The sequence below is a fragment of the Herpailurus yagouaroundi genome, unplaced genomic scaffold, assembly GCF_014898765.1.
Source record: "Herpailurus yagouaroundi ecotype Mexico unplaced genomic scaffold, PumYag 139, whole genome shotgun sequence".
In the NCBI taxonomy this organism is placed as follows: Eukaryota; Metazoa; Chordata; class Mammalia; order Carnivora; family Felidae; genus Herpailurus; species Herpailurus yagouaroundi.
Window position 1 is genome coordinate 75747500 of NW_024412394.1, and position 17018 is coordinate 75764517.

General features: G+C 35.4%; 1 protein-coding gene across 6 annotated transcripts in view; it reads right to left on the minus strand.

Annotated features, from left to right (window-relative positions):
- The window catches only part of CEP85L (centrosomal protein 85L), a 209297-nt gene that overhangs the window by 35296 nt on the left and 156983 nt on the right, over positions 1–17018 (minus strand). For 5 of the 6 annotated variants that reach the window (XR_005790009.1, XM_040474488.1, XM_040474490.1 and 2 more), the window contains 2 exons: positions 8562–8741; positions 1108–1260 (listed from right to left, as the gene is read on the minus strand). Coding sequence is in view for 5 of the 6 variants with exons in the window: in XM_040474488.1 (XP_040330422.1) it covers positions 1108–1260; positions 8562–8741 (333 nt within the window). In the remaining variant the exon portion in view is untranslated. The remainder of the gene's footprint in view (positions 1–1107; positions 1261–8561; positions 8742–17018) is intronic. The other variant, XM_040474486.1, reaches the window with a different exon arrangement.

Here is a 17018-nt window from a genome sequence, read left to right on the forward strand (position 1 = left end):
CACAAGGATTCTAATTTCCTCACATTGTCACCAACACGTGTTACTTTCTTTTTTCTTTTCTTTTTTTTTTTTTTTATTAGCCAACCTAATGGTGTAAGGTGGTATGAACATGTGTTTTTACATCTATATTCCTCTCTGTTCCTGCTCATGCCAACTCCTGTGGTGCTTCTTTAGTTCCTTCCTGACATTATCCTCTCTCAGTCTTATAGACAGAGAATCCCTTGTAGGCCTAGAGTCTGTAAAATAATCACCCTCCATGGATTAAACCAACGATTCTCAACTGAGAGTGATTTCTCCCCCAAGGTGATATTTGGAAATTTTTGTAGACATTTTTGGTTTTGGGGAGGCAGGAGGGAAGGAGCAGTGCTACTGGCATCTAGCAGGTAGAGGCCAGAAATGCTCTTAAGCATCCTTTAATGCACAGGACAAAATCCTAGAACAAAAATTATCTACCCTTTAATGTCAATAGCACTGAGGTTGAGAATTTCATGATTAGAAAAACTGAAAAAGACTGAAGAGTAAGTTTCACAGATTTATAAATAAGGTTTTGGGAAGAAAGGCTTCACCAGAGTTGGTAGAAAGACTCTGGATAAGGTACTTGTAAAAAAGAAAAATGGTCAGAAGAGGTAAGAGGAGTGAATGGAGACCACAGACTAAGGTGTACGAATTTATGGAAAGGTTAAGATGAATGAAGAGAACAAATACCTGGAAAGACAGTCAAAAAACGTCTTGTTGAGCCTTGGCTGAGCCAGAGATTATTGGGTAAAGCCAGAGAACATATGGTGCATGCATATATGTGTGGGATGGGGCTGAGACTGGTTCAGAAACTACCTTTTAGAGTAAAATGTTAAGTAAAAGAGTTAACATACAGGTTTTTCAGGCAAATAACCATATATTAATTAACAACAAGAAAGATACACTCATGCTTAAAGTTTCTAATGAAAGTTAATTCTAAAGACAGCAATTAAACACATCAATTTAATATAATTAGCCAAATGTAGAACCAAAATTTTAAATTCTAAAAATTATGAAATTTCTAAAGAGTCAACCTAATAAAGTGGTTATGTTTTCAAGTCATTTAAAAGTGAGCATTTTATTTCATGTTACCTGAAGACTCTGACTCTGTACATCATCTAGAGTTGGAAGATCAGCCAGATACTTTTCCAAGGTCTCAATTCTTCTCTGCTTTTCTTTATTTTGTTCGGATTCCTTCTGACATTTCTTTTTCAGGCTACTGATATATCTATCTCTGGTTTTAAGCTAAAGAAAAAAGATTATGGATCTTCAGAGGCTTTGTGCCATTAAAAAAAATAACAACAGAAGCAACAGTTCCAGGTTATAGTTTAGACTACCACCAACTCAGGTAAGATTCACCTTATTTCATCAATTCTAAGATTCACATTTTTAGAAACTGTCATATCACTGAAGTCAAGAAATTTTTTGAAATTTTTGTTTGCTTTTGGAACTGATGGCATCCTATGAACTGCAGTTAGCCAGGTAGCAGGGATAACATAGCTTTTATTGCCTGCACATGTACAAACTTGGTCAAAGCTATTCATCTCTGTCATTTCAACACTGTGTATATGTTGCAACTATGGGCTGAGTTTGAATGATATTTAAAATACCTTAAAATATTACATTATAATTTGGCGTGGAAAAAAAAGTTACGATCTGGATAGACAAAGAAATAGAGCCACAGGGTTTAATTTAAGAATTTTAAATTTGAATTTTAAAATCAATGAAGCAAATATTCGTCTCTGGAGGGATGACTTCAATTTCTTATTTCTAACAAAGCTATATCCAAACATTTCATGTGAAATAAGAAAGGAAGATACCCGGGGCTCCTGGGTGTCTCAGTCAGGTTAGCGACTTTGGCTCAGGTCAGTGTGGAGCCTACTTGGGATTTCCTCTCTCTCCCTCTCTCTCTTTGCCCCTACCCCACCTTGCATGCATGATCTATCAAAATAACTTAGAAAAAAAAAAAAAAAAGGGAAGAAAGGAAAATACCTAAAAGTAATTAAAGCTGTTTGTTACTGACTTGCAAAGAAATTGTTTATCACGTACTCAAGAAATGCAATCAAAACCAGGAGAACGTACAAAAATCACCAGATACTTGGAAAGAGATATGGGCACTAGTGAGACCAGTCCATACCTCAAGCCAAGACTACTGTTAAGGTATTTATTAGGTCATAATTGAATTTGCAACATATTTTTTTTTTCTCAAAGTTACATATGATAAAGGTTTGCCATACCACTGATGTCATTTTAGGATTGACAGAACATGTTAATTGAACACCTATTATAGAACACTATATGGTACATGATTCCAGTATATCTTAATTTGTGAAGGGTGAACCTCAGATTTTTATGTACTAATTTTTTCACCTTTCCACCTGAAATATATGATCTTTAAATTTCATAGCACAAATTCAAAGTTCTTTCATATTTCAGATCAATTACAAATAACATGTGTACACAGTTACCTAAAAAGTAAACTCTAGACTCTTATTCACCTTAAATTACTAGTCTTCCAAAAACTTACAGGTTTTTACATCCTTTTCCCATATTCACCAGGGAAATAAGTGTCAATAATTAGTAGTATAATAGTTCACTTTCCCAAATTTTATTAAAGCTAACACTTGTGCACAATCTGGTTTCTTTCATGTCTTATCTAATTTCTTTTAAGTCCACTGTGTAACAACTTTTATTAAAACAAGTTCAATTGGAAAAACAAATCACCTCTCCTTTCATCTATTCATTCCATCAACAACTTTAAGATATATTTATTAACTTGGGTAAAGAGCAACATTGATAAAATAGTTAAGTTCTAATATTTACTGGGGCTTTCTCTGGATTAAAGGCAAGTGTGATGCTGTGATAATTTGTGATCTTTCAGAACTCACAGGTTGTTGTGACCGGTAATCATCTGAAAGACCACATAATGCCATTCCCTTTTTTCTCCCCTTTTCTCTTTTTTTTATTGGAGGATAATTATCATGCAGTGTTATTTTAGTTTCAGGTGTACAATAATTCAACAAATATATACATTCCTCAGTGCTCATCAAAGTAAGTGTATTCTTCACCCCCTTTATCTGTTTTACCCTCCAGCCACCCAACACACACTCAGCCTCTCTGGTACCACCAGTTTGTATTCTGTATTTAAGAGTCGGATGTTGGTTTCTCTCTTTTTCTCTTTGTTCATTTGTTTTGTTTCTTAAATTCCGTGTATGAGTGAAATCATATGGTATTTGTCTTTCTCTGACTGAGTTATTTCGCTTAGCATGATCTTCCCTACATCCATCCGTGTTGTTGCAAACAGCAAGAACTCATTCTTTTTCACGGCTGAGTATTATTTGGTTGTGTTTATATGCCACATCTTCTTTACCCATTCATTTAACAGTAAACACTTGGGTTGCTTTCATATCTTGGCTATTGTTAAGTAATGCTGCAATAAACACAGGAGTACATGTATCTTTTTAAATTAGTGTTTTTGTTTTCTTTGGGTAAATACCCAGTACTGGGATTAATGGATCATATGGTAATTCTATTTTTAATTTTTAAGGAACCTTCATACTGTTTTCCAGAGGCTACACAAATGTGCAGAGCACAAGGGTTCTTTTTCCTCTTCATCAACACTTGTTATTTCTTACATTTTTGATTTCAGCTATTCTGACAGGTGTAAGGTGGTATCTCGTGGTATTGAATTTCTCTTACAAATGATATATCCAATAAGGAAGTTAATATTCAAAATATATAAAGAACTTATACAACTCAACACCAAAAAACCAAATAATATGATTAAAAAATAAGCAGAGGATGTGAACAGAAATTTTTCCAAAAAAGACATAAATTATTCCTTTTTTGAATATGAGGTCCAGAGATCTTTTAGTGACTTAAGTACAAGTCACTGAGACACAGGTGGGATTCAAATATAAACCTCTGACTGAAAAGCCAATGTTCTTTCAGTTCTTTCATACTCCGCATAACCAAATTCCCCCAAATTCTCTAGCAACCATTTCTGCCTGTATTCCCCATCAACAAAGCCTATTCTTGCCTTAGCAAATGACCCTGTAAGTTACAGAAATAAAAATAACCAGCCTATTTTTATTAATGTCGCCCCAATTTATATTAATTTTTTAAGTGTCTTAAATGTGACACAACGATGTCCTCAAAGAGAAGCCAATGGAATAGGTTAGTCATGCTATCTTCTCCTGTGCAAAGATGTCCTAGTTTGCTTTTTTTTTTCTTTGGCTGGACAACTGTCTTCTTTGTTGTTGTGTCAAGCTTGCTGCCCTTGACCACAAATGTCTGCCAATACTCTCCTACTGGATACTGTTTATGCTATTTGTTGACCACAAGCTGATTACACATAATCACTAAGTCTGGGTTGTTGTTGTTGTTGTTGTTTTTTAAGCCCTGTTCACTGATGAGAAGCTCTTTTGTTTTGTTTTGTTTTGTTTTTAACTTAAAAGTTTTATGTTGGTTACTAAAATCTGAGCTCCAGTAATTACCTCCAGGTAAATCAGCTATCACCAAGAAATCTTCCCTATTCAATTTATAAAAGGTTACTTTTTTTTGTTCAAGGAAATATTATTTAGTATTGAGATTACTTCTAGAAGACAATGAGGGCCCTGCTTTCAGAAGAGGTTTACAGGGGCGCCTGGGTGGCGCAGTCGGTTAAGCGTCCGACTTCAGCCAGGTCACAATCTCGCGGTCTGTGAGTTCGAGCCCCGCGTCAGGCTCTGGGCTGATGGCTCGGAGCCTGGAGCCTGTTTCAGATTCTGTGTCTCCCTCTCTCTCTGCCCCTCCCCCATTCATGCTCTGTCTCTCTCTGTCCCAAAAATAAATAAAAAACATTGAAAAAAAAATTTAAAAAAAAAAAAAAGAAGAGGTTTACAAACAAATATATTTTTATTTTAAATACAGTTATTAGAACAAAATAGATTACTGAGGAAATGTTTTCCTCTAAATTTTCTTATAAATAAACCATTATTATTAGAACAAAGCATCAGCTGTAGAGTTAAACCATCCTGAATTTTACTCCTTGCTTTTCAATAATTTCTACCTACATCCAACTGGACAAATTATTCAACTTGTCTCAGAGCTTCAATTTGCTCAGTTTTTAAAATGGGGAGATAGTATATATCTGCCAGGATTTTTGTGAAGATTAGTTAACATTAAATGAAAAAATGCAATTAATGCACCTTCACATGCTATCTGGCATATACAAGAAAGAGCTTATCAAAAGGCAATTTCTGGGGCACCTGCGTGGCTCAGTTGGTTAAGTATGTGACTTTGGCTCAGGTCATGATCTCACAGCTTGTGAGTTCGAGCCCCACATCAGGGTCTGTGCTGACAGCTCAGAGCCTGGCGCCTGCTTCGGATTCTGTGTCTCCATCTCTCTGTCCCTCCCCCAATTATGCTCTGTCTTTTTCTCAAAAATAAACAAACATTAAGGGACTTCTTGGGATGAGCACTGGGTGTTGTATGGAAACCAATTTGACAATAAATTATATTAAAAAAATTTTTTTAAAGCAACTTCTATTTGTTATTTTTCACATTGAATGCTTTTCTGTTGTAGTATCAGTCTTGATCAGGATAACAGAGAGAAAATGCAGAAGGAAACAATGCAGTCCAATCTCATGTGGGCCTCAAGTGCTGATCAGTTAATGTGCTACCCATGAGTCTATTTACTAGCTTCTACACTCCCTTCAAAAACTCACATCATCTCCATGGCCTCTGACACAAACTCTAACACCAACCCCCCTTCTGAATTTCTCTGGTATACACATTTCCATTCTCAACTGCCTCACTCCATATAGAGACTGTTCCTCTTTCCCAAAAGTAATTCTTCCATCTTGGCATCTGTTATCAACCTTTTCCTATTTTTCTCAGGAATTTGCTCTATCATACACTTGCTCTGACATCTTTAATATCTAATTTATTCTTATCTCACTCTTATCTCTCTTCTCTTCTCTCTTGGCAAAAATCACTTGAAAGCATTCATTCATTCATTCATTCATTCAATATGCCAGGCACCATGGCTGGTGTTACATATGCTACAGTGACAGACTGATACATCCCTGCTTTCCTAGAGCTTACAGAGAAATATTAAAATACAATGATTACTCAAAATTGTGTTAAGTACTAGAAAAACAAAATTGACAGAAGTGTTAAATGGTACAAGCACTGGGAGAACTCGGGTGGTCTTTCCTTTTCTTTCTACCTCACAGGTACATTTATTCACATCAGAAACAATACAGCACTTCTACAAATGTATAGTGATGTTCCACGTTCCCATCTAACAGAGCTTGCTGAAATTTAAAGCCAGCTGACCAGGTTCCATCTGATGTGTACTCCACGTAAAGCTGATTAATGATGACCATAAGCAGATGCAGGACTTGGAGCTTTCAAAGCTTTACTTCTTTTTTTTTTTTTTCCAACGTTTATTTATTTTTGGGACAGAGAAAGACAGAGCATGAACGGGCGAGGGGCAGAGAGAGAGGGAGACACAGAATTGGAAACAGGCTCCAGGCTCTGAGCCATCAGCCCAGAGCCCGACGCGGGGCTCAAACTCACGGACCGCGAGATCGTGACCTGGCTGAAGTCGGACGCTTAACCGACTGTGCCACCGAGGCGCCCAAAGCTTTACTTCTTTTATGAGCACTCCTGATGTTATAAATGATGAAGCCCATCAACCTCATTCCTACCTCCAAATCTCTTGCTAAACTTAGGTACAGCAGGCCTCTAAGTGGGAATCTAAGCATTTTTATAAGGCTTTGAAGCATCTCAACACAGGATCACTGGCTCAGGATGCCCCAATCCATAAGGCCAACTCAGAAAGGTCACTAAGTGTGCAGAACTCAGGTAGTTTCTTGTAAGTGAAACCTCTATCGTATGAAATGTATGATTCAGAAATTCCACTGTTAGGAATTTACCCGGGAGAAAGGAAAATATTCATATAAAAAATGTCAGTTACAGGAATGTCTACAGCAGCCTTGTTGATAATTTCCCCAAAATGCAAACAATTCAAATATCCATTAACAAGAGAGTAGACACACCATGATATATCTATATAATACAATGCAACTCAGCAGTAGATAGGGACAAACTACCAATATATATACAACAATATGAATAAATATCAAAGGTATTAAGTGAAAGAAAACCAACACAAAAGAATACATACAGTATGACTCCATTTATATGAAGACCAAGAAGATTCAAAACTAATCTGTAGTGGTAACAGTGTTTCAGAAACAGGAAGTAAACTAGACTAGAAAGAAGCACAAAGGAATTTCTTGTGACTGAAATGTTTGCTTATTAAGTAAACTCTATGCCCAACATGGGGTTCAAACCCATGACCCTGAGATTAAGAGTTGCATATTCTACTGACTGAGCCAGCCAGGCACTCCTAGTGATTGAGAGGTTTTGATTTGACTATATATAAATTATGCTTCAATTTAAAGAAAATATAATAAATAAAATACACGGAATTGTAACAATAACAACAACAAAAAAAGTGACTGGAGACAGAGAGGAAAGCAGACAGGCAGGGAAAGACTGGATTCAGAGACACCAATGAAGAGGCCCTTAAAAAAGCTTTTGCCAAGAGATGATAACTTGGACCACTCTGGTAGTGTTAGATGGATTGTATATATATTTAGGAGACCGGCTTAATGTTGGCAAGGTTTCCAGCATGCATGAGTAACTGAATATACAGTAATGAACACTAAAGAAAATTTTGTTTTATATTATTTAGGAAGAAGAGGGCACTCAGAAGGCAAAATAAGAATTGTCTTTTGTACATGAACAGCTTGAAATATTTTTCAAGTAACAAAAGATGAGAAAAATCTAGATAAGACATAAAAATATATTTTAAAGTCTGTATCCACCGAATCATCGTAATTTGCACACAATCTTTCAATAGAATAATAAGCTGGGCATATCAAGAGTCTAAAACCAGTTCTGCAACTAAGTAGCAGCTTAAGGATCTATGCTTCTTCAGTAAATTAGGACTAGCAGGTAATCTACTCGATCTTTAATGACACTATAATGGAATGAAAGGAAATACAAAAATACTTTAATAAAGGTAGAAAGGTCAAATAAATATAAGGATATATCACATGCATAAAGATTTTGTTTTTTCACTACTTGTTCTGAATCAGGGGCTTCAGCTTAAATAACTTTAAGTCATGTTCTTATGAAAAAGACCACCTTTATTTCATTTACCAATCCTTCATACTCAACAAGACAAAGAAACAGGGACCCAAAAAAAGAGAAGAAAAAGTTATTTGTGTCACATCTCAGTGTAGGCAACAAACTTAAAAAAACGTTTCACTACTAGTTAGCAAGATGTAATATACTGAGGCATTTTTAATCCCTCAAGAAAATCTCTAGATTTTTGTAGACGGCACAGACTTTCTTAAAAGTTACTACAAAACTAATCATTTTAATCTAAGTGTACAACCTGGTATAACACCTAAAATATAGTAGAAGACAAAGAATTATATGTTGAAGCAATGTTATTGACCTAATTCAACTTTATTAAAAATATCTACCTTTTCCTCCAGTTTCTTCTTTTCTTCACTAAATTGGCTTATTCTTTGTTTGAGAAACTGGTTGAGCTGTAAAACCTCTTTTTCAGTAGATGCAAGCTTTTGCTCAAGTTCCTCTTGCTGGGAATGGGATACTGACTGATCACAAAATGGAGTTTGAAGTGAACTGTTCTCATACTGTGGCTATCAGGAAAGAAAAAAATAAAACAGGTTAAAGATTTACTTGTCCTGAAAAAATGGAAAGAAACTGGAAATAAGGTATTGTACAGAGAGTGTATATATAGGCTACTGCAACAGACAGCCCTTGGCATGAATCCCAGCTCTCCCACTTCCTAGTTATGTGCCATGATTAAATCACATTACTTACTTACCAATGCCAAACCTGTCTTCTCATCTATAAATCAGAAATAATAAAGTCTACCTTGCAGTGGTTTTTTTTTGAAGAACAGAGATAAAATACGTAAAGTTCCTAACACATAAAGAAAAGCTTAATAAAGGCAAGGTTTTGGGTTAAAAAGTATAATTAGAGACATAATTAATACATTAAACAGAAACGAAAGGTCTAGGGAGATAAAAACTAAAGAACTAATTCTTCACAGGTGAGCATTTCCAGCTAATATTAAACTCAGTAAGTAATTTTTGAGAGGGACAAAGAGAGTGCATGCGCACAAGCATGGGGTGGGGAGGGGGTGGGCAAAGAGAAAGGGAGAGAGAATCTCAAGTGGGCTCCATGCCCAGTGCAGAGCCTAACACAGGCTCAAGAACACGACTATGAGATCATGGCCTGAGCTGAAATAAGAGTCAGACACTCAACCGACTGAGGCACCCAGGTGCCCCATCAATAAGTATTAATTTTTTCCTCTAACTAGAATGTAAGGTCCATGAAAGCAGGAATTATTGTCCATCTTAGTTGCCCTTATATCGCTATTTCCTAGAATAATCACTGGCATAAAATAAGAGCTCAAAAAATAATTGCTGATTGAACAAATGCATCCTTGTTTCTATGAGCGAGGTTTTATAAGGAATTCAGGTTAGATCTTTCCCCTACCGTGCAGCATTATAATCAGGAAAAGGCAGACAGAAAATACAAATATTTCCTCAAAAAATTAAAATGTTCTAAGTACTGTAAAAGATACCAATACAGTAATGTGAAAGTAAACAGACAATTTATTTTTCCACTTACTCAACACATATTTACTTAAGCACATATATTAAGAATTGTGTACTAGGGATTCAACAGTTAATAAAGCAAGGTCTCAGCAGTTTAATAAAGTATCACACAAAGAAAGACAATGAAAACTGTCTAAGTGCAAAGACAGTTGTACTGTAGTACCTATGGAAAGGTTTTACAGGAAGTGAACTTGAACTAGACCTTGAAGAACTCATACTTCACCAAAGGAGGAGTTATAATTCAAAAATTATACAAGTAGCATTTATCGTGTGCTGAGTATTTCAAAGATGACAGACTCTACCACTGTCCTTTAAAAACTCAAATTCTAATCAGAGGCATCAGAGAAACCCTCAGATGATTATATATATAGGGCACCATACAATATGGTAGCCAAAGAAAAGTCGTTTTAAGTAAAAAGAATGGGGAGGTGGGAGGACAAATGAAGACAACATTGGGAGAATGAGGAAAAAGCCTTTTCTGGGAGGTGGCTTTTGAGATACCCTTTGAAAATAAGGAGGATTCTGGCAGAAATGGAGAAAGGAAGAGCTCAGGTCATGCATGATCTCATGGTTCATCAGATGGAGCCCCACATCGGGCTGTGCTGAGCATGCTGAGCCTGGCTGGGATTTTCTTTCCCTCTCTCTCTTCCCCTCTCCTGCGCTCTCTCTCTCATTCTCTTTCTCAAAATAAATAAATACAACTTAAAAAAATAAATAAATGGAATATATACAGAGAATACCCATCGCTGTTTAAAGTATGGATTGTAAGAGGGAGGATGGATATAAGGGGAAATTTAAAAATCTATGTGGGACCATACTGTTGTAAAATCACAAGATTCAGAGTTAAATCTTAACTCATAGGAAATGAGTTAAGACCATAAAACCACTGGTTATAAAACCAGTGATGGTTTTATAACAACAAAGTAACATGATTTAAGAAGATTGTGAACTCTGTTTTGTAAATCTCTGTATTCCCTGGCATTTAGCCCAGTAGGCAGACTCTCAATAACTTTGTTTGTTTATTTATTTATTAATGTTTATTTGTTCTTGAGAAAGAGTCAGAACATGAGTGGGGGAGGGGAAGAACGAGGGAGGGACACAGAATCTGAAGCAGGCTCCAGACTCTGAGCTGTCAGCAGAGCCCGATGTGGGGCTCAAACTCACAGACCCGGAGATCATGACCTGAGCCAAAGTTGGATGCTCAACCGAATGAGCCACCCAGGTTTCCCAACTCTCAGTAACTTTTGATTGAAGGGAAAAGAAAAGACTAAAGAGAACAAGAGAGTGCTACAACCACTGGAAGCAGTGGACAACAGGAATTAGAGGATACTGAGAATGGATGAATGGATATGAATATGTCACTTTCAGAAATTATTCTAACCTACTTAGCTGATAAAAAAGAGGAGTTAAACAAGAGCATGGAGAACAGAATGAAGAAAGTCTGGAAGTAGAATTGAGAGGATTTAGAGAAAATTATTTTTTAAGAAGTGTACAGACAGGAAATGTTAGATAACTAAGGTTTGAGATTTTTAGTTGAGTAACAGGGAAGATCCTATTCTGAGCCAAAGTAAGAAGGTCATATAGGAGAACAGCTCTAAGCAGATGTACTTAATTACAATTAGAGCTTATTAAGATTATCATTTGAACATACAAATAGAGAGGAAGTTAGAGAGATGGGTCTAAAATTCAGAAAGATGGGTGGGCCAGGATAGGAAACTAAAAAAAAAAAAATAACACAGACTTATAGTTTATAATCTGGCATGTAATGAGCTCAGAAATTTCCATTCCATCTGTTTTATTAACAAGTGGAAAAAGCTGAACACACTGAACAATCAACAATTCTTCTTAGATATATCAGAAGTAAGGTCACAGGGTAAACTTCTGCCCCCTAAATTGGAGAGACAGATGAATATAGAAAGTCACAGTTACTAGAACAAAATCCTCCTTGCAACCAATGCTGGAATAGGAAAACCAGAACTGAAGTTGATGAATTGCTGGAGGCTCAGAATGGACAATTCTGAGAGTCAAAAACTCCAAGGGAGATCTAGTCATAGGAGACACTCAACCTTTTTGAGTTTTACTGCCACGAGCTCTATCAGGTCCTCACAGTGATTAATTATCAGGGGAAAATCTCTTCATGTTTATAGCAGGAAGAGGATAAAAGGAACCATTTGGAAATACACCAGAACACCACATTCTTCTTAACAAGACCTGTCTTCAGTAGAAACTATTAAACTAGAGACTACCCTACCTAGAAGGGAACTAACCTACCTAGAAGAGAAATATTCAATTCTAGTTGTCTCTAGCCATCCTATCTCACTTAAGGGTAGGAAAGAAAAAGACAGAAGCACTCATTAAGTTCAGAGTCCAAAATCACAGGCTCACAAAAAGACTAACACCTAACCAAAGGACTACATAATACTTCTCTCTACACCTTACCATTATATTATTATTTACCACATTTCCTTTTACCTACTACATCTGATCTAACTTTCAACAAAAAATTACAAGGCACACTAAAAGACAAAATCACAGCTGGACAGACTAAATAAGCAACAGAACCAGAGTCAGATATGACAGGAATGTTGGAATTATTAGACCGAAAAATTTTTAAGACTATGATCAATATAGGGCATTAATGCTAAGGCAGAAAACAGGCAAGAACATATGGTTAATGTAATAAGCACAGAGGTGGCTATCCTTAGAATAAAAAATAAATTTTAGAGATCAAAAATGCTGTAACAGATATAAAGAAGGTCTTTGATGGGCTCATCAGTTGACTGAACACAGTTCAGGAAACAATCTTAGAGCTTGAGGATATGACAAGAAACTTCCAAAACTATAGAACAAAGAGAAAAAAACACTGGAAAAAAATAAAAGAGAATATCAAAGAACTGTGAGATAACTACAAAAGGTATATAACAATACAAGGAGAAGAAAGGAATGAAAACAGCATTTGAAACAAAAATGACTGAGAATTTCCCCAAACTGTCAACTACCACATCTCAGATTCAGGAAGCTCAGAGATCAAGCAAAATAAATTCCAAAAAACTACATCGAGGCATATTATACTTAGATTTCTGAAAATCAAAGATAAAAAAAATATCTCAAAATAAACCAGAGGAAAAAACACCTTATCTCCAGACAGGCTAACATAATAGTTGTTATCTGACTTCTCAGAAACTGTGCAAACAAGAAGAAAGTAGAGTGAAATATTTTGTGTTGAGAGAAAAAAACCCACCAACCTGTAATTCTATACTCTGAAATTATTCTTCAAAGGTGAAGAAGTAAAGGTTTTCTCAAACAAAGTTGACAGAATTTGTTGCCAATGGACTTGGCTTGGAAGAAATGTTAAAAGGAAGTTCCTCAGAGGGAAGGAAAATGATATAGGTCAGAAACTCAAATCAAGTCAAAGCAAATAAAAGCTTTTATTTGTCTTAATCTAATAGATATGCTTATTCAACAATAATGGCAACAATGTGTTCACTTAGTGTGTGTTTGTGTGTGTGTATGCTTAAGTGAAATGAATGACAGCAATGATAGGAAGGAAGATTTAGTAGTACTTAATTATTACAAGGAATTTGCACCACTCATGAAAGGTACAGTGTTATCTGCAAGCAGACTTGGGTTGGTTGTAAGTGTATATTGCAAACTCTAGGGCAACCACTAAAAAAAGAAGTGTAATCTATATGCTAAGAAAGGAGAGAAAATGGAATTATATTAAATGCTCGAGTAAAAGCACAAAAGGAAGACAAAGTGTGGAAGACAAAAATAGGAACAAAGAACAAGAGCAAAAAAACAGTAACAAACATGGTTGGTTTTAACCCAACTGTATCAATAATCACTTTAAATGTAAATAGTATAAATACATCAACTGAAAGACAGAGACTGCCTCAATGGGTCCTAAAACAAGACCTGACTATATGCTCCCTACAAGAAACCCACACTAAAAATAATGACACACACAGATTAAAAGCAAAGGGATGGAAAGAGATACGTCATGCTAACTTCTCATCAAAAGAAAGTAGAATAGCTATATTAATTTCAGAAAAAGCAGACTTTACAGCCAGGAAAGTTATCAGGAACCAAAATGAGCATTACATGAAAGGGTCAATACTCCAAGAAGCCTTAGCAATCCTTAATGTGTATATGCTTAACAACACAGCAGCAACATATGTGCTGTAAAAACTGAGAGAGCTACAGGAGAAACAAATGAATCTACTATAATAACTGGAGTCTTTAACAACCCTCTATCAGAAATGAACAGACCCATCAAGTAGAAAATTACTAAGAACACAGTTGAACTAAACAGCATCAACAATAGCCTGGATGTAATTGACATGTATAGACTACTTCAGATTACACATTCTTCTCAAGCTCATACAGAACATTTACCAAAATAGACCACATTTTGGGTGATAAAACATGTCTTAATAAATTTAAAAGAAGAAGGATCAAACAATATATGCTCTCAAACCATAATGTAATTAAACTAGAAATCAACAGAAAGGTAGCTATAAAAATCCCAAAATACTTGAAGATTAAATAGTACACTTCTAGATAACTTATGGATCAAAGAAGAAATATCAAGAGAAATTTTAAAATATTCTGTACTAAAGGGAAATGAAAATACAGATTATCTAAAATTTGTGAGATGTAATTAAAGCAGTGCTTTGAGGGAAATTTATAACATGAAGTGCATATATTAGAAAACAAGAAAGGCTTAAAATCAATTTTCTAAGCTTCCACATTAGAAACTAGACACAGAAAAATAAATCAAATCCAAAATACAGAAGAATAAAAATTAAAGCAGAAATCAATGAAACTGAAAACAGGAAATCAATATAGAAAATCAACAAAATCAAAACTCATTCTGGAAAAGATCTATAAAATCAATAACCTTCTAGTTCAGGCTAACTAAGAAAAAAGAAAGAAGACACAAATTTATTAATATCAGATTTTAAGGGCAAACATCACTACAGATCCCATGGACATTAAAAAATATAATAAAGGATTATTATGAACAACTTTATGCCAATAAATTTGATGACCTAGATGAAATAGACTAATTTCTTGAAAACCACCACCTGCCAAAACTCATACAAGAAATAAATAATCTGAAGAGGCCAATTAAAGAAATTAAATCAATAATTAATCACTTTCTAACACAGAAAGCACCAGGCCCAGATGGGTTTACTGGTGAATTCTACCAAGCATTTAAAAATGTAAGAAATCAGGGGCTCCTGGGTGGCTCAAGTCAGTTGGGTATCCAACTTCAGCTCAGGTCATGATCTCACGGTCCGTGAGTTCAAGCCCCGCGTCAGGCTCTGTGCTGACAGCTCAGAGCTTGGAGCCTGTTTCAGATTCTGTGTCTCCCTCTCTCTCTGACCCTCCCCCATTCATGCTGTGTCTCTCTCTGTCTCAAAAATAAATAAACGTTAAAAATAAAAAATTTTTTAAAAAAATAAAAAAATAAAAATGGAAGAAATTATACCAACTTTCTACAATCTCTTCCAGACACAGAAGCAGAAGGAATACTTCTAACTCATTCTATGAGGCCACAATTACCCTAATACCAAATGAGACAAAGACATTACAAGAAAACCATAAGGGCATCTGCCTGGCTCACTTGGAAGAGTATGCGACTTTTGATCTCAGTGTCATGAGTTCAAGCCCCACGTTGTGTGTAGAGATTACTAAAAAAAAAAAAAAAAATTGTTTTAATTTTTAAAAAAGAAAGCTACAGACCAATATTTTACATAAATGGATCCTCAAAAAAATAGCAAACTGGATCTAACAATGTATAAAAAGAATTATTCACCCTGACCAACTGAAATTTATCCCAGCAATTTAGGCTGGTTCAACATTCAAAAATCAATTAATGTAATCCATCATATCAACAGTCTACAGAGGAAAAAACATTATGATCATATCAATTAAATGTAGAAAATAATTTTGACAAAATTCAACACTCATTGATGCTAAAAACTATAACCAAACTTGGAATAGAGGCAAACTTACTAAACTTGATAAAGAACATCTAGAAAAAAACTATAGCTAGCAGCAGTTAATGGTAAGAAACTTGAAGCTTCATCAGGAACAAGGCAAGGATGTTCCTCCCACCACTGATTTTCTACACTGTACTGGAAATCCTAGGGAATGCAATAAAACAAGAGAAGGAAATAAAATGTATGCTAGTTGGGCAGAAAAAAGAATTAAAACAGTTTTGTTCACAGATGATATAATCACTTATTTAGAAAATCCAAGAAAACAGACCAAAAAAAACCAAAACCAAAACCAAAACAAAAAACAAAAAAACCATCTCCTGAAACTAATAGGAAAATAATACCTAGGTTGCAAGAAACAAGATTAATATATGAAAGTCAGGTGTTTTCCTATATGCCAGCAATGAACAAGTAGAATTTGAAATTTAAAACACATTGGCATTTACATTAGCACCCCCAAAATGAAATAAGTATAAATGTAACAAAGTACAAGATATAAGGAAAGTTACAAAACTCTGATCAAAGACACCAAAGAAGGATGAAATAAACAAAGAGATATTCCATGTCCACAGACAGACTCAATACTGTCAAGATGTTAAGTTTTACCCAACTTAATCCATAGATTCAATGCAATCTCAGGCAAATCCAAACAAGTTATTTTGTGGGTAGCAACAAACTGATTGTAAAGTTTCTATGAAAAAACAAAAGACCCAGAATAGTCAACATAATATTGAAGGAAAAGAACAAAGATGCAGGACTGACCACCTGATGTCAAGACTTACAATAAATCTACAGTAATCTAGAGTGTATGGCATTGAGGAAAGACCAAACAGGTCAGTGGAAAAGAAATGAAAGCCTAGAAATAGATCCACATATAAATACAGCCAACTGATTTTTGACAAAAAACAAAGGCAGTACAATGGAGCAAAGAAAGTCTTTTCATCAAATGATGCTGGAACAATGGGACATCTATATGCAAGAAAATGAATCTAGACACAGGCTTTACACTTTTCACAAAAATTAACACAAAATGGACTACAGACCTAACTGTTAAAATGGAAAACTATAAAACCCCTAGAAGATAACATAGAAAAAAACCTAGATATGACAATAACTTTTAGATACACTACTAAAGGTAAGATCCATAAAAGAAACAAATGGGGGCACCTGGGTGGCTCAGTTGGTTAAGCATCCAACTCTTGATTTCGGCTCAAGTCATGATCTCATGGTTCATGGGATTGAGCCCCGCATTGGGCTCTGTGCTGACAGCATGGAGCCTGCTTGG